A 22,125-nucleotide genomic window follows, 5' to 3' on the forward strand; every position below is an offset into this window, starting at 1 on the left:
TTAAGATCAACTGAAATATTCACACCTTTTCTGTTTCTTATTCCTTAACTTTGCTTTACCAGCAGTTTTTAATAGTGTAGTTGTGTTTGTTATTGTGCATTCTTTGTCTCTTTTGTTTGTCAACATATATTTGTTTGTTTGTTTGTTTGTTCTTGGGAAATAAATCCGCTCAAGTTGAAGTATTTCTGAATTTTATTTACATCATGTTTGTTGATCCAGTAGATTAGGTTTAAAATGAGTGACACAATACCCATGATTATGATGTGTGTGTGTGTATTTGTATTATGGGTGTGTATTTGTGTGTACATGTATTTGTATATATGTGTGTGTGTATTTGTATGTATATGCGTGTACGTGTATTTGTATGTGTGAGCGTGTTTTTGTATGTATACGTGTCTGTGTGTATTTGTATGTGTGTGCGTGTATTTGTATGTATGTACGTGTATTTGTATGTATATGTGCGTATTTGTATGTATATGTGCGTATTTGTGTTTGTGTATTTATATATATGTGTGTGTGTATTTGTATATATGTGTGTGTGTATTTGTGAATATGAAGGACTTTGATGAGAAGCTTTGAACCTCGGTGCTGAATATCTTCCTCCAGTAGGGGGCAGCATTGCACCTCTCAGAAGAAGAGATCTGTGTCGCTTGTATTTCGCAGCAGAGTGAGACCTCTTCGCTCTCGCCCGCCTTTCTTCTCCTCGCGAGAGGAGTGAGACCTCTTCCCCCTCCTCCTCCTCTTTCACTCCGCTGTCTCTGACGTGCAGGTGACGTCAGACGTACAGTCGACGTCACCTGTCCGCCACGTCATCGGACGCTCCGTCACCACCGTCAACATCCAACATGGCGGCGTCTGTCCGGGAGAAGCAGACAGGTCTGTTACACTGACTTTTCCCGCCTGAACGGTCATTTTTATCGGTAACGGAGTGTGGTTGGAGGAGAGCGGGAGTCTTAACGAGTCGGACTGTGTTATGAGACGTTTGTCCGGCACTGTCAGGCCGTTAATCCGCTAAACTACCAGCTAACTAACTCATTAGCCGAGTTAACATCTGCTATTCAGCTGCTCTGTGACGAAGGCACTTTACTTTGACACTAACATTTACAAACTAGTTCTGTCGCGACGAGTTAACACAACCTAGTGTTCGTTCACTGGTTAACTGGAAGCGCTAGCCAGCTTCTTAGCCTGTGTGTGCTAACGCTGCGGCTAGCTTCGACAGCAGGCTGAAGATAGCCCGCTGCTAACAGTGACTCATCCGATCAAAGATCGTTAATATGCTGTTTCTATGACAACATTTAATCTCAATTATGGACATCTGTGATATCTGAATTATGGACATCTTTTACTGGTCAAAATGACGTCACAGGTGTTCATAATTCAGTTTTTAAGAGTTAAAATGACCTCACAGGTGTCAATAATTCAGTTTTTACTGGTCAAAATGACCTCACAGGTGTCCATAATTAAGGTTTTACTCATCAAAATGACATCACTGATGACATAATTCAGTTTTTACTGGTCAAAATAACCTCACAGGTGTGTCCATAATTCAGTTTTTAATTGTCAAAATTACCTGACAATGACATAATTCAGTTTTTACTGGTCAACATGACCTCACAGATGTTCATAATTTAGTTTTTACTGGTCAAAATGACCTCACAGGTGTCCATCAATCAGTTTTTACTGGTCGAAATGACCTCACAGATGACATATTTCAGTTTTTACTGGTCAAAATGATCTCACAGGTGTCCATAATTCAGTTTTTAATTGTCGAAATTACCTGACAATGACATAATTCAGTTTTTACTGGTCAAAATGACCTCACAGATGTTCATAATTCAGTTTTTACTTGTCAAAATGACCTCACAGTTGACACAATTCAGTTTTTACTGGTCAAAATGACCTCACAGTTTACATAATTCAGTTTTTACTGGTCAAAATGACCTCACAGGTGTCCATCAATCAGTTTTTACTGGTCAAAATGACCTCACAGATGACATAATTCAGTTTTTACTGGTCAAAATGACCTCACAGGTGTCCATAATTCAGTTTTTAATTGTCGAAATTACCTGACAATGACATAATTCAGTTTTTACTTGTCAAAATGACCTCACAGTTGACACAATTCAGTTTTTACTGGTCAAAATGACCTCACAGTTTACATAATTCAGTTTTTACTGGTCAAAATGACCTCACAGGTGTCCATCAATCAGTTTTTACTGGTCAAAATGACCTCACAGGTGTCCATAATTCAGTTTTTAAGAGTTAAAATTACCTCACTGATGACATAATTCAGTTTTTACCCGTCAAAATGACGTTTGGAGTGTTAATGATAAAGATTTGTTTGTGTTTGTGTTGCAGTCGCTCTGAAGCGGATGCTGAACTTCAATGCTCCTCCTCTGAAGAACACAACAGCTGAGCCAGTATGGAAGGTAATACACACACACACACACACACACACACACACACACACACACACACTCTTCATGACAGTTGTGTATTTACTCCTCTGTGTGTGTGTGTGTAGGTGCTGATATACGACCGTTTTGGACAGGACATCATCTCCCCTCTCCTGTCTGTGAAGGAGCTCAGAGACATGGGCATCACACTGCATCTGTGAGACACACACACACACACACACACACACTTGACTGTTTCTACCTGAATGCTGCACTTGTGAGGACGTGCACTGATGTGTGTGTGTGTGTGTGTGTGTGTGTGTGTGTGTGTGTGTGTGTGTGTGTGTGTGTGTGTGTGTGTGTGTGTGTGTGTGTGTGTGTGAGTAGTTTGCTTCACACAGACAGAGATCCCATCCCAGATGTGCCAGCCGTCTACTTTGTCATGCCAACAGAGGAGAACATTGACAGGATATGTCAGGTAAGGGTTAGCATTGTGTTCAGGTACAGACACACAATACACACCAATGCTTATTCTGAGTGTAAACACAGATTTGTGTGTGTGTGTGTGTGTGTGTGTGTGTGTATGTGTGCAGGACCTGAGGAACCAGCTGTATGAGTCTTACTACCTGAACTTCATCTCTGCCATCAGCAGAAGTAAACTGGAGGACGTCGCCAGCGCCGCGCTCGCTGCTAACGCCGTCACCCAAGTCACCAAGGTTACCATGGTTACGCTTGTGTTTTCATTGGTTGAAGGGATTGGTGGGAGATGAGGAGAGATGATTGATAACTGATCAGTCATATCCTCTGTGTGTGTGTGTGTGTGTGTGTGTGTGTGTGTGTGTGTGTGTGTGTCTGTCAGGTGTTTGACCAGTACCTGAACTTCATCACTCTGGAAGACGACATGTTTATCCTGTGTCATCAAAATAAGGAGCTCATTTCGTACCACGGTAACACACACACACACACACTGTTGATACTGACCTCTGACCTGAACACATCAGCCGTTGCCATAGTAACCAATTCATATTCAAACGCTGCTTGTAAATTATTTAAAAACAAAGACACATTATGTCACAAACTTTGATCACATGACTTTGTTTTAAAGGGTTAGTTCAGCTGAACGTGTTGTGTTGTAACTGTGATGTCACATGACCTGAGTGATGTCACATGACCTGAGTGATGTCACATGACCTGAGTGATGTCACTGTCTCACCTGTGCAGCCATCAACAGAGCGGACATCCAGGACACGGACATGGAGTCCATCATGGACACCATCGTTGACAGCCTCTTCTGCTTCTTTGTCACTCTGGGTCAGTGTGTCCTCGTGTTGTGAGTCTGTCCTCGTGTTGTGAGTCTGTCCTCGTGTTGTGAGTCTGTCCTCGTGTTGTGAGTCTGTCCTCGTGTTGTGAGTGTGTCCTCGTGTTGTGAGTGTGTCCTCGTGTTGTCGGTCTGTCCTCGTGTTGTGTGTCCTCGTGTTGTAAGTCTGTCCTCGTGTTGTGTCCTCGCGTTGTGAGTGTGTCCTCGCGTTGTGAGTCTGTCCTCGCGTTGTCAGTCTGTCCTCGTGTTGTCAGTCTGTCCTCGTGTTGTGAGTGTGTCCTCGTGTTGTGAGTGTGTCCTCGTGTTGTGAGTGTGTCCTCGTGTTGTGAGTGTGTCCTCGTGTTGTGAGTCTGTCCTCGTGTTGTGAGTGTGTCCTCGTGTTATGAGTTTGTCCTCGTGTTGTGAGTGTGTCCTCGTGTTGTGAGTGTGTCCTCGTGTTGTGAGTGTGTCCTCGTGTTGTCGGTCTGTCCTCGTGTTGTCGGTCTGTCCTCGTGTTGTGTGTCCTCGTGTTGTGAGTGTGTCCTCGTGTTGTGAGTGTGTCCTCGTGTTGTCGGTCTGTCCTCGTGTTGTGTGTCCTCGTGTTGTCGGTCTGTCCTCGTGTTGTGTGTCCTCGTGTTGTGAGTGTGTCCTCGCGTTGTGAGTCTGTCCTCGTGTTGTCAGTCTGTCCTCGTGTTGTGAGTGTGTCCTCGTATTGTGAGTGTGTCCTCGTGTTGTGAGTGTGTCCTCTTGTTTGTGTTGTGTGTTTTAATGACACACACACACACACACCTGTCATTTAAACACTGTGTGTCATGTGATCAGGTGCCGTGCCGATCATTCGCTGTCCCAGAGGAAACGCCGCAGAGATGGTGGCTGTGGTGAGTTCACTGACCACGAGACGTTCACTGTCATCCAGAGAAAAAGGAACATTTACAAACATTGACAGCTGTGTGTGTGTGTGTGTGTGTGTGTGTGTGTGTGTTGCAGAAGTTGGATAAGAAGCTCCGTGAAAACCTGCGTGACGCCAGAAACAGCCTGTTCACCGGAGACAACATGGCTGCCGGACAGTTCAGGTCAGTCTCACACTAAATACAGAGGCTGTGAGCAAGTCGCGTGGTGTCTCACTCCACTTCCCATGATGCTCTGCTCTGTCCCTGTTATTTACACAGTTTCCAGAGGCCTCTGTTTGTTCTGGCGGATCGTAACGTGGACATGGCCACGCCCCTCCACCACACGTGGACCTATCAGGCGCTGATCCATGACGTCCTGGTGAGCACTTTGATTTATGGTGACGTACGTGAAAACCACGAATGAGAGCAAATTACTAGTATCTCAAAGTCTCCATCAGTTTAAGGGAGCTTTAAGTGCTTATCTCACTGTTTTTGAACCACTCACTCTCCCACACCAAAGTCACTCACTCTCCCACACCAAAGTCCATAGAGTAAACCAGTGATTTTAACATCACAGCACACAGGAGTTCACAGGAGTTGTTGATCCACTGCTGCCTCCATCACTAACTTACAATGACTGATTTTAGTGAATTCAGCTTTTAAAATATTTACTTTAGACTTAACTCAGTGACACAAAGTGACCACACGAGGCAGTAGAGGACCAGCAGCTCCTGTGTCCTTGTGAGCTGAAATCACTGGTTTTCTCTATGGACTTTGGTGAGGTTAAGCCCACTCAGCAGCAGGAGGCGCTCACAGCACAGTCAATCACTGGGCAAAAAAAAAAAAAACTGAACTAAAATAAAGTTTTTGGGTCAATTTAGGTGAAGGAGTGTGTGTGTGTGTGTGTGTGTGTGTGTGTGTGTGTGTGTGTGTGTGTGTGTGTGTGTGTGTGTGTGTGTGTGTGTGTGTTCACTGGAGAATACACACACACACATTCATGCTGGGCCAGGTAAATACTGACAGCACTGGAATGTAGACCTGAACTGAGTCATCTGGGTGGGATCACTGAGGACCAGTTCTAAAACCAGGTCTAAATCCGGGTCTAACACCAGATGTGAACAGGGTCAGAGCTGCAGAGGTCACATGGTCTGTCTTGGTCACATGGTCTGTGCACCTGCAGAGATCACAGTGACTCACTGCTCTCTGTTCTCTCTCCAGGACTTTCATCTGAACAGGGTGATGATGGAGGACGGTGCGGGGGCGGAGCCATCGCCCGCCGGTGCCCGACCAAAGAAGAAGAGCAGGAGGACCTACGACCTGACGGCGGCCGACAGGTTCTGGCAGAAACACAAAGGAAGGTGAGAGTCTGTTTATGTCCTCACTGTAAAGTCCACGTAATGTCCTCTGAAGACATGGAAACCAGACTGTGTGTGTGTGTGTGTGTGTGTGTGTGTGTGTGTGAACAGTCCTTTCCCTGAAGTGGCAGAGTCTGTGCAGGAGGAGCTGGACATGTACAGAGCTCAGGAGGACGAGGTCAAACGACTGAAGAGCATCATGGTTAGACACACACACACACACACTCTTGTACTTGCTGCATACTGAGGACCTAGTGAAAGTGCTGACAAAGTGAGGACCAGCATTTCCACTTTAAGAACAACTGGGTGCAGTACCATAAAATGTTTGTAGGTGGAGCCCCAGAGCAAAAAGTGGATGAAACACCAGGGCTGGAAAACAGGTTTTTGTACCAAATTGAGGACCTCAGCATGTTTATAATCTAAGTAAGTGATTTCAACGAAGTGAAGACTGGCCAAAATGTCCTCACTTTGTAAAAATGTCCTCACTTTGTTGGTTAAAACCCCTCACTGGTCCTCAGTAGACCTGAAATACAAGAACACACACCCACACAGTGAACCTCCTCTTGCAGCAGTGAACTTCCACTGATCCTCCTCTGACGTCCTGTCTGTCCTCCGCCTTCATGTCTGCTCTGGGTTAAACGCTGCTGCTGCTTTTTGGATAATATTCCAAAAAACACACAATACACTGTATTGTGTGTGGACAGTTAGGGGTCATGACCTCGTGTGTGTGTGTGTGTGTGTGTGTGTGCAGGGTCTGGAGGGGGAGGATGAAGGAGCCATCTCCATGCTCTCAGACAACACCGCCAAGCTGACGTCAGCCGTCAGGTAACAAACACACAGCGTCCTCCACAACCTGTGAGAGTGGGCGGAGCCAAAGACGTGAAATATTCAAACCGTCAGCGTTAAAAATGAGGAAAGTTTAAGTTTGTGAAAACACAGAAAAACAGATGTTGACTCTGAACAAAGGACTCATGGAAGAAAATCTACGTCTGTTTAAGTTTCTACAACATCTGTGTCACATGATCACGTCTGAAGTTTATAAACCACTCACTCTCCCACACCAAAGTCCACAGAGAAAACCAGTGATTTTAGCTCACAGGGACACAGGAGCTGCTGGTCCTCTGCTGCCTCGTGTGGTCACTTTGTGTCACTGAGTTAAGTCTAAAGTAAATATTTTTAAAGTTTTAAATTAAATCACTGGTTAACTCTATGGACTTTGGTGTGGGAGAGTGAGTGACTTTGGTGTGGGAGAGTGAGTGACTTTGGTGTGGCAGAGTGAGTGACTTTGGTGAGAGTGAGTGACTTTGGTGTGGGAGAGTGAGGGACTTTGGTGTGAGAGAGTGAGTGACTTTGGTGTGGGAGAGTGAGTGACTTTGGTGTGAGAGAGTGAGTGACTTTGGTGTGGGAGAGTGAGTGACTTTGGTGTGGGAGAGTGAGTGACTTTGGTGTGGGAGAGTGAGTGACTTTGGTGTGGCAGAGTGAGTGACTTTGGTGTGGGAGAGTGAGTGGTTTTGGTGTGAGAGAGTGAGTGGTTTTGGTGTGGGAGAGTGAGTGACTTTGGTGTGGGAGAGTGAGTGACTTTGGTGTGGCAGAGTGAGTGACTTTGGTGTGGGAGAGTGAGTGGTTTTGGTGTGAGAGAGTGAGTGGTTTTGGTGTGGGAGAGTGAGTGGTTTACAAACTTCAGTTTAACACTGAAATAAAGATGTGAACATGTGACATAGATATCGTAGATTTTATTGATAAATGTGTTTTTAAAGAGTTAAACAGTGTGTTTGTAAGTGTCAAAGTGAAGTTAAGGTAAAGCGCTCACTCTCCCACACCAAAGGCCACAGAGAAAAGCCTGCTCCTGAAGTGTCCCTTTAACACTCCTGCTGCTTCTGCTCACTCAGATTATTGGCTTGTTTTTCCAGAGCAGAGAAACATTCCTCATCTTTTCTCAATAACATCTAAAGAATGAATTTCCATGAAATGTGGAACGACAGCGTGTTCTGGAGCCAGAGAACATCTGATTAGATTTCTGCTGCTCACCATCCTCACATTACTACCTGTGTCTATGAAGCTGCTGTCAGAGCTGGACCCCTGCTCACTGTGTGTGTGTGTGTGTGTGTGTGTGTCTCTGTGTGTGTGTGTGTCCTCCTGCAGCTCTCTGCCTGAACTGCTGGAGAAGAAACGTCTCATTGACCTCCACACTAACGTGGCCACGGCCATCCTGGACCACATCAAGGTACGACCACAGTGTCACACACACACAGTTTATTAAAGATGAATGTGTTTTTGTTTAGAAATAAATATGAGTCACAGCCCGACCTCATGAACGCGTGGACCAAGTTTCCTTCATGTGTGTTAAACCCAACAGGAAACGACCGACTAGCGCTTTTTTTTGTGTCACTCCCACGCTCAATTTTCCACGCTTTTTTCACCGAAACTTTTAAATACGTACATTTTCACAAGGAGTATTAAGGCCACATTATACTTCTCCGACTGCGTAACCACGGAGACCCCTCGAGTCTTCATACTTCTGCGTCATGGTGATGGATACGCACTGCAATTTCCCGCCCGATCAGTAGGGGTCGCTGTGCAAGGTTGTTGTGCTTTTGGCGTCAGAGAGAGAGAAAGACTGTTGTTGTTGAAACAGTGGTCGTTTCTCACTTTTCTGTGTCATGGAACGCAGTTTTAAGATGATTTTAGGCGAGAAATTATCCATTTAGAGTCTAAACATGTGCTGTGTGTATTAAGATATGACGTATTTGTAGTTTGGCAGCGATGTTGTCGGCGGTGATCAGCTCCGCCTCTGTGGACGGCACAGAGCAGCGTTATCTCGGCCTAGTAGTCGTGCTCGAACCACAACAAAGATGTGATGTTAACGCATCTGTCGCACAAATCGCGTCTGACCCTCGAGTTCAATCTCTTCAACTTTTGCACACAAAAAAAAAACACCATGACGACACGACGTCCAATCAGGGCCGAGATTCACCGCCTACGTTACGACGATGACGACGTACGTGAGGTTTCGATCTTTTCTTTACGGCAATGAGACGTACGACTGATGGTGTCTGTGACGACAGGACGCACACACAAGACTGACACTGACCTGGACTTGACCTCATCATGGAAATTAAAGGTCACTCTGTGTGTGTGTGTGTGTGTGTGTGTGTTTTCAGAGCCGTAAACTGGACGTTTACTTTGAGTATGAAGAGAAACTGATGAGCAAGTCCACTTTGGACAAGTCACTGTTGGACATCATCACTGACCCAGACGGTACACACACACACACACAGACACACACACACACACACATGGATCAGTGTTGGATAATATTCACTTCAATCTAAGGGGAAATCACTGACATTAAGTTCCAATCTTTCAGTTAAATGTGAATATTTTCTCGTTTCTGTCATTTTTCAGCTTCTTAATGTGAATATTTTCACGTTTCTGTCATTTTTCAGCTTCTTAAATGTGAATATTTTCACGTTTCTGTCATTTTTCAGCTTCTCAAATGTGAATATTTCACGTTTCTGTCATTTTTCAGCTTCTTAAATGTGAATATTTTCACGTTTCTGTCATTTTTCAGCTTCTTAAATGTGAATATTTTCTAGTTTTCATCTTGTAATGGATGAATCATAATTAATGACAGATTAATAGATGACGATGATGATGATGATAATAATCTGGAATCTTGTTTTGTTGACTTTGAAGCAGAGTTGCCATCGTTATCACATGAAGAAGAAAAACAAAATGTGTGAGTGTTTTTCTCTTTGTTTCCTCTCCTTCAGCTGGGACTCCTGAAGATAAGATGAGACTGTTCCTCATCTACTACATCACAGCTCAGCTGGTTCCTCCAGAGGTGAGAACAGTCGCATTATTATGCTTTCATTGACTTATTTTAGTCCATTCATCCACTCATTCACTGGTTTTCTCTATGGGCTTTGGTGTGGGAGATTGAGTGGTTTACAAAAGTCTGTCTCACAGTGAAGATAAAGACGTGATCATGTGACGCAGACGACGTAGACTTGGTTCCTAAAAAGCCTGAACTGTCCCTTTAACGTGACGGTGAGCATCAGCTGCTTTAAACTAAAGTGGCTGAAATGTGTTTTTCCTTGAGTCTCAGCTGGCAGACATGTTTACGCTCAGAGCCACACATATTTTCCGAGGAAAGATCCTGTTTTGAGTTGAAGGTTTTCTGTGTGACGGCCACAGTCTGTGAGCCTCCTGCTCCTCCTGCTCCTCCTCCTCCTGCTCCTCCTCCTCCTCCTCCTGCTCTGTTGTTGTTGGAGGTGAAAAACAAGCGTGTTATGATGATGATGTGATGTGAGCCAGATAAAGTGACGTGAGTCACCAAAGACTCTCCTGGACTCACTTAGAGAAAACTCTCCTCACTCAGATCTGTGGTTCTGCTTCTGACACAGACCTGAACCCTTTACCTGAGGGGGAAGTGGACTCTGTGATGGGATCACAAGAGGAGAGAGGAGAGGAGGAGAGGAGAGAGTGAAGGAGGTGAGGAGAGAGGAGAGAGTGAAGGAGGAGAGGAGTGAGGAGTCCATCCAGAGTGCAGAGCTGTGTTTGTTCTCTGGTGAATCCACTGACTGACATTTGTGTTTTGGATCCAAGACTAAATTTAACCTTCAGTCTTTTCATTGTTTGTGATTGATTTTGTCTTTATATGAATAGGTTTTTTTGTGATGACATGAGTAAATCCTTAAGTCTGGAACAATAATAACATCTGCTCTGTTTGAAAAAGATTTCATTCACTTCAGAACGTTCAGGTCACAACAGAGACACCAAGAACTTTATCATCTACGTCAGCTTCACTCTACGATATCTGAGAGAAACGTCTTTATCACGACTTTATCTTCACTGTGAGACAGAAGTTTGTAAACCACTCACTCTCCCACACCAAAGTCCATAGAGAGAACCAGTGATTTTAGCTCACAGGGACACAGGAGCTGCTGGTCCTCTGCTGCCTCGTGTGGTCACTTTGTGTCACTGAAATAATCAGTAGGATTTTTAATGCCGAATAATGCAAAATAACATATTTTAATTTAGTGATGAAGGCAGCAGTGGATCAACAACTGTTGAGTGAGTGACTTTGGTGTGGGAGAGTGAGTGGTTTATAAACTTCAGTTTTCAGCCTCTTAGCAGAAATATATCAAATTAAATCTACGTCAGTTTAAGTCAACAACATCTTAAGAACACGTTCACGTCTTTATCTTCACTGTCAGACAGACTTTTCCTTGTGTAAACTGAAGTTTGTAAACCACTCACTCTCCCACACCAAAGTCACTCACTCTCCCACACCAAAGTCCATAGAGTAAACCAGTGATTTTAACATCACAGCACACAGGAGTTCACAGGAGTTGTTGATCCACTGCTGCCTCCATCACTAACTTACAATGACTGATTTTAGTGAATTCGGCTTCATTCAGATGTACCTCAGTGACACAAAGTGACCACACGAGGCAGCAGAGGACCAGCAGCGTCTGTGTCCCTGTGAGCTAAAATCACTGATTTTCTCCATGGACTTTGGTGTGGGAGAGTGAGTGGTTTACAGACTTCAGTTTAACACAGTGAAGATAAAGACGTGAACGTGTTGTTAATCTAGATTTCCTCGTCTCTAAAGTGTATAATCTCAGTACCTGTAACACAAACCCTCACAGCCTGAGGTCAAAGTCTACGTTTAATCTGGGAAACATTTTGAAATGAACCTTAATTTGATGGTTAAAGAAAAGCTGCTGTCAGAAGGTGAATGTGTGTGTGTGTGTGTGTGTGTGTGTGTGAGAGTGTTTAAACACAGCTATGTAGCTGTTAATGGAGATGAATGAGCATCTGCTCTTCATGGTGATAATAATGAGTATTTATGAGCAGTGGTGTGTGAGGGCAGATTGTTCAGCTCTGTCAAAACAAAAGTGAGGATGAGGACGATGAGTGTGGGGGAACTGTGTGTAACTGTGAGTGTGTAACTCTGTGAGTGTGTAACTGTGAGTGATCTCTGTGAATGATCTCCCTGTGGTTCAGGGTTTACTCCAGCAGACTAAACCAGGAGGAAATGAAAAGCACATCACACACAACAATGCTGCTATTCTTCTGTGGAGCAACACACACACACACACACACACACACACACACACACACACAGAGACGCACAGACACGCACACAGACGCACGCACACACACACACAGACACGCACACACACACACACACACACACACACACACACACACACACACACACACAGTCCAGGTGAATCCACTGAAGCACCAAATTCTGACTTCATCTCAGACTTCATCTTCTTTTTTGTCTGAATTCTGACTTTTTGTCTGATTTCTAGCTTAATCTCAGAATTGAACAATTGTTCTCTGAATTCTGACTTTTTTTTCCCAGAATTCTGACTTAATCTCGGACTTCAACTTCTTTTTTTCTCTGAATTCTGGCTTTAATTTCAGAATTCTTAATCTCAGAATTCAAATATTTTTTTCTCTGAATTCTGTTTTTTTTTTTTTTTTTTTTTTTTCCTAATTCTAGGTTAATCTCAGAAAATCTGATTTAGTCTCATAATTTAAAAACACAATTGTCAGAATTCTTAATCTCAGAATTCTGGCCTTTTTCTCTCAGAATTCAACAGGTTTTTGGCTGAAATCTGATCTAATCTCAAAATTCAACTTCTTTTCTCAGAATTCTGACTTAATCTCCAACGTCAACTTTTTTTCCCTCTGAATTCTGGCTTTAATCTCAGAATTCTATTTAATCTCAGAATTTAAAAACACAGTTGTCAGGATTCTTAATCTCAGTACTCAAATATTTTTTTCTATGAATTCTGATTTTTTTTCGGTATACTAGGTTAATCTCAGAATTCTGGCTTTTTTCAGTAGGAATTCAACAGTTTTCTGACTGAATTCTGTTTTTTTTTGTCTGAATTCTGACTAAATCTCATATTTCAACAATTTTTTCTCAGAATTCCAGATTAATCTCAGACACCTGATTTAGTCTCAGAATTCTGGCTTTTTTTCTCTCAGAATTCAACAGTTTTTTTGACTGAATTCTGACTTAATATCAAATTTCAACTATTTTTTTCTCAGGATTCTAGCTCAATCTCAGAATCCAACAGTTTTGTTGTCTAAATTGAGTCTTGTTGTCACGTGGAGGCTCCAGAGAGCAGCAGGTGATGTCAGGAGGTGAATTGACAGATGTTTGATTGTGGACTAAAGTCAGAGTTTGCTGAATTAAACCAGTGAATCCTGGCTTTTCCCTCTCTCTCATGTCAGAGTTTCCTCCTGAGATTGTTGTCATTGGACGACAAACAAAAGTTACCCTGATGACAGTTGTTCCCGTTACGTCAGCGCTGGTGGTTTTGGCTGCAGACGCCTCTAATGGTTAGAGCAGCTGGTTTCAGGTTTGACTCAAACATCAATAATCTGACTCTGGACCTGATTCAGGAGAAGATCTTCATAACAAAGCAGTGATGGAGACACAGCATCAACACTGCTTTGTCTTCACTGGACCAGTTAGTGACTGAGACCTTTGTCTGTATCTCACTGTGAAACTGACGTTTGTAAAACACTCACTCTCCCACACCAAAGTCACTCACTCTCCCACACCAAAGTCACTCACTCTCTCACACCAAAGTCACTCACTCTCCCACACCAAAGTCACTCACTCTCCCACACCAAAGTCACTCACTCTCTCACACCAAAGTCACTCACTCTCCCACACCAAAGTCACTCACTCTCCCACACCAAAGTCACTCAATCTCCCACACCAAAGTCACTCACTCTCCCACACCAAAGTCACTCACTCTCCCACACCAAAGTCACTCAATCTCCCACACCAAAGTCACTCACTCTCCCACACCAAAGTCACTCACTCTCCCACACCAGTCACTCGCTCTCCCACACCAAAATCACTCGCTCTCCCACACCAAAGTCACTCGCTCTCCCACACCAAAGTCACTCGCTCTCTCACACCAAAGTCACTCGCTCTCCCACACCAAAGTCACTCACTCTCCCACACCAAAGTCACTCACTCTCCCACACCAAAGTCACTCAATCTCCCACACCAAAGTCACTCACTCTCCCACACCAAAGTCCATAGAGTAAACCAGTGATTTTACCATCACAGCAGGAGTTGTTGATCCACTGCTGCCTCCATCACTGAGTTATAATGACTTTTAAAACATTTCCTTCAGACTAACTCAGCGCTCAGACTCTCGTCTGCACTCAGGTTATTTTTGTTGGAAAGTGCTGTTCTTTCATGAGAAGCAGAAGCTGAAGTTTGTGACTCAGACCTGAAAAGTTTCCACAAACCTTCAGGAGCTGTCAATCACTCGGTCGGTGGTGTCGGTCCAGAGTGTGGGCAGAGGAAGCTCCGCCCCCTCACACCTGCACAAACCATTACAGACTCGGTCTCAATTATACAGCAGGAGATCATTCAGTGTGGAGCTCCATCAGGCCAAAGAGTGAGCGCACAGGAATGTCACGGCTGTTCATCACTGTCACCTTGAAGCTGCTGCTGCTGCTGATGCTGCTGATGCTGAAGCTACTGCTACTGCTGCTGCTGCTGCTGAAGCTGAAGCTGCTGTTGAAGCTACTGCTGCTGAAGCTGCTGCTGCACAACCTGCTGATGCTGCTGCTGCACAACCTGCTGATGCTGCTGATGCTGCTGCTGCACAACCTGCTGATGCTGAAGCTGCTGCTGCTGCTGCTGAAGCTACTGCTGCTGAAGCTGCTGTTGATGCTGCTGAAGCTACTGCTGCTGCTGGGTTAGGGTTAGCTTCAGCTGCTGCTGGGTTAGGGTTAGCTTCAGCTGCTGGGTTAGGGTTAGCTTCAGCTGCTGGGTTAGGGTTAGCTTCAGCTGCTGCTGGGTTAGGGTTAGCTTCAGCTGCTGGGTTAGGGTTAGCTTCAGCTGCTGCTGGGTTAGGGTAAGCTTCAGCTGCTGCTGGGTTAGGGTTAGCTTCAGCTGCTGCTGCTGCTGGATTAGGGTTAGCTCCAGCTGCTGGGTAAAGGTTAGGTTTAGCTCCAGCTGCTGGGTTAGGGTTAGCTTCAGCTGCTGCTGTTGGGTTAGGGTTAGCTTCAGCTGCTGCTGGGTTAGGGGTTAGCTTCAGCTGCTGGGTTAGGGTTAGCTTCAGTTGCTGGGTTAGGGTTAGCTTCAGCTGCTGGGTTAGGATTAGCTTCAGCTGCTGCTGCTGGGTTAGGATTAGCTTCAGCTGCTGCTGGGTTAGGATTAGCTTCAGCTGCTGCTGGGTTAGGGTTAGCTTCAGCTGCTGGGTTAGAATTAGCTTCAGCTGCTGCTGGGTTAGGATTAGCTTCAGCTGCTGCTGGGTTAGGGTTAGCTTCAGCTGCTGGGTTAGAATTAGCTTCAGCTGCTGCTGGGTTAGGATTAGCTTCAGCTGCTGCTGGGTTAGGATTAGCTTCAGCTGCTGCTGCTGCTGGATTAGGGTTAGCTCCAGCTGCTGGGTAAAGGTTAGGTTTAGCTCCAGCTGCTGGGTAAAGGTTAGGTTTAGCTCCAGCTGCTGGGTTAGGGTTAGCTTCAGCTGCTGCTGTTGGGTTAGGGTTAGCTTCAGCTGCTGCTGGGTTAGGGGTTAGCTTCAGCTGCTGGGTTAGGGTTAGCTTCAGTTGCTGGGTTAGGGTTAGCTTCAGCTGCTGGGTTAGGATTAGCTTCAGCTGCTGCTGCTGGGTTAGGATTAGCTTCAGCTGCTGCTGGGTTAGGATTAGCTTCAGCTGCTGCTGGGTTAGGGTTAGCTTCAGCTGCTGGGTTAGAATTAGCTTCAGCTGCTGCTGGGTTAGGATTAGCTTCAGCTGCTGCTGGGTTAGGGTTAGCTTCAGCTGCTGGGTTAGAATTAGCTTCAGCTGCTGCTGGGTTAGGATTAGCTTCAGCTGCTGCTGGGTTAGGATTAGCTTCAGCTGCTGCTGGGTTAGGGTTAGCTTCAGCTGCTGGGTTAGAATTAGCTTCAGCTGCTGCTGGGTTAGGGTTAGCTTCAGCTGCTGGGTTAGGTTTAGCTTCAGCTGCTGGGTTAGGATTAGCTTCAGCTGCTGCTGCTGGGTTAGGATTAGCTTCAGCTGCTGCTGGGTTAGGATTAGCTTCAGCTGCTGCTGGGTTAGGGTTAGCTTCAGCTGCTGGGTTAGAATTAGCTTCAGCTGCTGCTGGGTTAGGATTAGCTTCAGCTGCTGCTGGGTTAGGGTTAGCTTCAGCTGCTGGGTTAGAATTAGCTTCAGCTGCTGCTGGGTTAGGATTAGCTTCAGCTGCTGCTGGGTTAGGATTAGCTTCAGCTGCTGCTGGGTTAGGGTTAGCTTCAGCTGCTGGGTTAGAATTAGCTTCAGCTGCTGCTGGGTTAGGGTTAGCTTCAGCTGCTGGGTTAGGTTTAGCTTCAGCAGCAGCAGCAGGTTGTGCTGCTGCTGCTACAAGCTGCACAGTCTACGTCTCATGCCTAAATCTTAATAATATGATTGTATTTCCATCAGTCATGTGAGCAGATAACTCAGTGTAATGCACAGAGTTTAAAGTAGAAAACCATGTGGACTTTAGACAGATGTTAAAAACACACACACAGAGACTTCAGTCATTGACTCTTTTATTTTTCTTCCTCTTAAACACTGACTTTAGCAGATGGAGTGGAAAGTGTGTGAAGTGCTCGTTTTAATAGTTTTATGGTTGAGTGAGTGTGGTGATTATGAGGTGATGTTGTCCTCATAACTCACTCACAATCATGTGTTTCTCCTGGACCTCCTGCTGCTCCTGCTGCTCTGAGTCAAGACTTTAACGTCACAACTAAACCTGTGTGTGTGTGTGTGTGTGTGTTACAGTCTGACCTGGAGCAGTATAAGACGGCCTTACAGGACGCAGGCTGTGACCTTTCACCTCTGAACTACATCAAACAGTGGAAGTGAGTGTGTCATGTTGTTGTTGTCATTATTGTCATCATCACTCATATTCAGCTCATATTCTCCTGTCACCACATGTTTTTATCTGCACTAAAGAAAGAAAGAAAACTGCTTCTCTTTGTCTTCACATCTAAACAAACTCAAACTAAAGACACCTTTATTTTACACAGAGCCTTCACCAAGATGGCCGCCACCCCGGCAAACTACGGCAACAGTGGAGTCAAACCCATGGGGTGAGTTAGTAACCAGGGAGTAACCAAACTGTAACCTGACTGTAACCAAACTATAACCTGGCTGTAACCAAACTGTAACCTGACTATAACCAAACTGTAACCAAACTGTAACCTGACTGTAACCAAACTATAGCCTGACGGTAACCAAAATATAACCCGACTATAACCAAACTGTAACCAAACTATAACCAAACTGTAACCAAACTATAACCTGACTGTAACCAAACTATAGCCTGACGGTAACCAAAATATAACCTGACTATAACCAAACTGTAACCAAACTATAACCTGACTGTAACCAAACTATAACCAAACTATAATCTGACTGTAACCAAACTGTAACCAAACTATAACCTGACTGTAACCAAACTGTAACCAAACTATAACCTGACTGTAACCAAACTGTAACCAAACTATAACCAAACTATAACCTGACGGTAACCAAAATATAACCAAACTATAACCAAAATATAACCTGACTATAACCAAACTGTAACCAAACTATAACCTGACTGTAACCAAACTATAACCAAACTATAATCTGACTGTAACCAAACTGTAACCAAACTATAATCTGACTGTAACCAAACTGTAACCAAACTATAACCTGACTGTAACCAAACTGTAACCAAACTATAACCTGACGGTAACCAAAATATAACCAAACTATAACCAAACTATAACCTGACTGTAACCAGGGTGAGGAAGAATTTTCATTTTGTTTATGTTGACATCACCATCATAACCCTGTCCTCCTCCTCCTCCTCCTGCTCCTCCTGCTCCTCCTGCTCCTCCTGCTCCTCCTGCTCCTCCTGCTCCTCCTGCTCCTCCTCAGTCTGTTCTCCAGAGTGATGAACACAGGCTCTCAGTTTGTGATGGAGGGAGTGAAGAACCTGGTGCTGAAACAACACGTGAGACAAAAACACCTGAAGGCACCATCTTTACTGTCTGACTGTCTGCTGAGTCCTGTTTAATCACTGTGTGTGTGTGTGTGTGTGTGTGTGTGTGTGTATGTGTGTGTGTGTGTGTGTGTGTGTGTGTGTGTGTGTGTGTGTGTGTGTGTGTGTGTGTGTGTGTGTGTGTGTGTGTGTGTGTGTGTGTGTGTGTGTGTGTGTGTGTGTGTGTGTGTGTGTGTGTGTGTGTGTGTGTGTGTGTGTGTGTGTGTGTGTGTGTGTGTGTGTCTCTTCTCTAGAACATTCCTGTCACTCGGATCCTGGACAACCTGATGGAGATGAAGTCTCATCCTGTGAGGACACACACACACACACACACACACACACACACTCTGGAATAGGTCTGCAATAACGTCCTCTCCACCAGGGGGCGTGATAAGGGTCTTTTTCACGGTGGATCTGTGTGGATTTAAAGTGACCGTGAACTCTGACCTTTTTTCTGCTGAGTCATGTGACAGTTTAGAGGAAGCAGAGCTTCCACAGCACACACACACACACACGCACACCCACAGCGTCTGTAGTTTCAGACAAATAACAAAGATCCTGTTGTTGTGAAGAAAAGGAGGAGGGACTTTCCCCTCCATCAGATTACTGTGTGTGTGTGTGTGTGTGTGTGTGTGTGTGTGTGTGTGTGTGTGTGCGTGCGTGCGTGCGTGCGTGTGTGCGTGTGCGTGTCTTAAAGGAGAAGTTCAACATTTATGTCAGTGCCTGTGAACACAGTGTCTGTGTCGCCCCCTGGTGGCACGCTGCTTGTATACGTCATTAAGCCCCGCCCCCTCCCACTGAGTTTTCTGATAATTTATTTATTTTATATATTTTTAAATGTCCCAGTCCTGATTACTGGCTGACTCCTGATTGGTCTGACAGGTTTGTGGGCGTGGCCCTGACTCTGCTTCTCTCTGATTTTCCAGGAAACAGACGATTATCGATACTTTGACCCAAAGATGCTGCGAGGCAGCGAGAGGTAAACATCACTAATCAATCAGAGTGATGATGATGTCACTGATGATGTCAGCAATGATGTCACTGATGATGTCACATGTCTCTCTCTCTCTCTCTCTCTCTCCAGCTCCATTCCCAGAAACAAGAATCCATTTCAGGAGGTGAGTGTGTTTTTATGAAATGTCCCTTGTTGTTGTTGTTGTTGTTGTTGTTGTTGTTGTTGTCGTCGTTGTCGTTGTTGTGTTCAAACACAAAGTCGGATTATAAAATGTTTGTTTGTTTTCAGGCCGTGGTCTTTGTGGTCGGAGGAGGGAACTACATCGAATATCAGAACCTGGTCGACTATGCTAAGGTACTGACATCATGCTAATGCTAGTACTACTGCTGCTAATTCTGCTGCTCCTGCAAATTCTGCTGCTAAAGCTAATTCTACTCTTAATGCTAGTACTACTGCTAATTATGCTGCTAATGCTAATTCTACTACTAATGCTAGGACTACTGCTAATTGTGTTTGTAGGTGCTAATGCTAATACTATTGCCAATTCAACGGTTAATGCTAGTACTACTGCTAAGGTTAATTATACTGTTAATGCTAGTACTACTGCTAATGTTAATTATACTGTTAATGCTAGTACTACTGCTAATGCTGGTAATACTACTAATGCTAATGTAATATTACTCTTAATTCTGCTACTAATAGATTCCCAATGATGTGATGTCATGATGATGTTGTGATGATGTTGTTATGATGATGTCATGATGGTGTCGTGATGATGTCATGTGTTCAGTCCAAACAGGGGAAGAAGGTCATTTATGGCTGCAGTGAACTCTTTAATGCTGCTCAGTTCATCAAACAGGTGAGAGGCCACGCCCCCTCTGCATCATCCCCTCAAACCACTGTGTGAGTGTGTGTGTGTCACATGGTTGCTATAGTAACAGTAACGTCTCCTCCTCTCTGCAGCTGTCTCAGCTCGGCCAAAAGTGACGTGGACACCAACGACATGTGAACCTCTCTCTCTCTCTCACTCTCTCTCTCTCTCTCTGTGTGTTTTATAAAAAGTGTAAATTAAATCCTCTTCATTGTCTCTGTCTCTTGTTCTCAGTACTAATAAAGTTTCTCTCTCACTGAAGCCTCAGGTTGACTTCTGTACCAAAGAAAAGTCGTTACCATGGTAACCGCTCTGTTATCGCGTCCTCACCGTCCACCGCAATGTGCAGCTTCACCTCCAGGTGTCACTGAAACTCCCAGTGTGAATGTGGGAGTGAACGATGACTCGGCAGAAATAAAGAGTGAAGAAGTGAAAGAGTTCTTTGTTCAGTGGAGAAAATGAACGTATGAAACCAGAGTGAATGAAAGGATGAAGAGCTTCACTCACATTCTTCCCTCAGACCCTTCTCATTTTACCAGGTGCATGCTGGGACACGGCCAAGTCAAATTCCTCACCGCCACCGCCTGTAAACCTGTTACCATGGCGACGCTGATCGCAAGGTAACGTTACCATGGCGACGCTGATCCGTGACCAGCACGAGACGTAAATCACGTATCACACGTCGTGTTTCTGAGGTAACACTCACTCATTCACACCTCGTGTTTCTGAGGTAACACTCACTCATTCACAAGTCGTATTTCTGAGGTAACACTCACTCATTCACACCTCGTGATTCTGAGGTAACACTCATTCACACCTCGTGTTTCTGAGGTAACACTCACTCATTCACAAGTCGTATTTCTGAGGTAACACTCACTCATTCACACCTCGTGATTCTGAGGTAACACTCATTCACACGTCGTGTTTCTGAGGTAACACTCACTCATTCACGTGTTTCTGAGGTAACACTCATTCACGTGTTTCTGAGGTAACACTCACTCATTCACACGTCGTGTTTCTGAGGTAACACTCACTCATTCACGTGTTTCTAAAGTAACTCACTCATTCACACCTCGTGTTTCTGAGGTAACACTCACTCATTCACACGTGTTTCTGAGGTAACACTCACTCATTCACACGTGTTTCTGAGGTGACACTCATTCACACCTCGTGTTTCTGAGGTAACACTCACTCATTCACAAGTCGTATTTCTGAGGTAACACTCACTCATTCACACCTCGTGATTCTGAGGTAACACTCATTCACACGTCGTGTTTCTGAGGTAACACTCACTCATTCACGTGTTTCTGAGGTAACACTCACTCATTCACACGTCGTGTTTCTGAGGTAACACTCACTCATTCACGTGTTTCTAAAGTAACTCTCACTCATTCACACCTCGTGTTTCTGAGGTAACACTCACTCATTCACACGTGATTCTGAGGTAACACTCATTCACACCTCGTGATTCTGAGGTAACACTCATTCACACGTCGTGTTTCTGAGGTAACACTCACTCATTCACGTGTTTCTGAGGTAACACTCACTCATTCACACGTCGTGTTTCTGAGGTAACACTCACTCATTCACGTGTTTCTAAAGTAACTCTCACTCATTCACACCTCGTGTTTCTGAGGTAACACTCACTCATTCACACGTGATTCTGAGGTAACACTCATTCACACCTCGTGATTCTGAGGTAACACTCACTCATTCACAAGTCGTATTTCTGAGGTAACACTCATTCACAAGTCGTATTTCTGAGGTAACTCACTCATTCACATGTGTTTCTGAGGTAACACTCACTCATTCACACGTCATGTTTCTGAGGTAACACTCACTCATTCACACCTCGTGTTTCTGAGGTAACACTCACTCATTCACACTTCGTGATTCTGAGGTAACACTCACTCATTCACACGTCGTGTTTCTGAGGTAACACTCACTCATTCACGCGTGTTTCTGAGGTAACACTCACTCATTCACACGTCGTATTTCTGAGGTAACACTCATTCACACGTGTTTCTGAGGTAACACTCATTCACACGTGATTCTGAGGTAACACTCACTCATTCACAAGTCGTATTTCTGAGGTAACACTCACTCATTCACACGTCATGTTTCTGAGGTAACACTCATTCACACCTCGTGATTCTGAGGTAACACTCACTCATTCACACGTCGTGTTTCTGAGGTAACACTCACTCATTCACATGTCGTGTTTCTGAGGTAACACTCATTCACACGTCGTGTTTCTGAGGTAACACTCACTCATTCACATGTCGTGTTTCTGAGGTAACACTCATTCACACGTCGTA

General features: G+C 44.6%; 1 protein-coding gene across 1 annotated transcript; it reads left to right on the plus strand.

Moving 5' to 3' along the window:
* Positions 1 to 805: 805 nt before the first annotated feature.
* scfd1 (sec1 family domain containing 1) lies at positions 806 to 20,057 on the plus strand. Its single transcript, XM_083910881.1, has 25 exons — positions 806 to 876; positions 2,359 to 2,429; positions 2,525 to 2,613; positions 2,784 to 2,874; positions 2,990 to 3,112; positions 3,256 to 3,343; positions 3,618 to 3,707; positions 4,516 to 4,571; positions 4,681 to 4,766; positions 4,863 to 4,962; positions 5,802 to 5,941; positions 6,050 to 6,140; positions 6,690 to 6,763; positions 8,081 to 8,162; positions 9,100 to 9,196; positions 9,712 to 9,782; positions 16,733 to 16,812; positions 16,981 to 17,043; positions 17,879 to 17,954; positions 18,236 to 18,289; positions 18,908 to 18,960; positions 19,066 to 19,099; positions 19,225 to 19,290; positions 19,727 to 19,795; positions 19,900 to 20,057. Exons 1-25 carry the CDS (start codon positions 846 to 848, stop codon positions 19,921 to 19,923), a joined length of 1,899 nt encoding a protein of 632 aa, XP_083767007.1. The 5' UTR covers positions 806 to 845; the 3' UTR covers positions 19,924 to 20,057.
* Positions 20,058 to 22,125: the final 2,068 nt, after the last annotated feature.

Source organism: Microchirus variegatus (assembly GCF_963457635.1).
Source record: "Microchirus variegatus genome assembly, contig: SUPER_7_unloc_1, whole genome shotgun sequence".
Lineage (NCBI taxonomy): Eukaryota > Metazoa > Chordata > Actinopteri > Pleuronectiformes > Soleidae > Microchirus > Microchirus variegatus.

Coding starts and splice junctions, on each gene's coding strand:
- scfd1 (XM_083910881.1), top strand. CDS start 846: ATGGCGGCGTCTGTCCGGGAGAAGCAGACAG. Junction 4,572..4,680: donor CCGCAGAGATGGTGGCTGTG/GTGAGTTCACTG, acceptor TGTGTGTTGCAG/AAGTTGGATAAGAAGCTCCG. Junction 5,942..6,049: donor TGGCAGAAACACAAAGGAAG/GTGAGAGTCTGT, acceptor GTGTGTGAACAG/TCCTTTCCCTGAAGTGGCAG.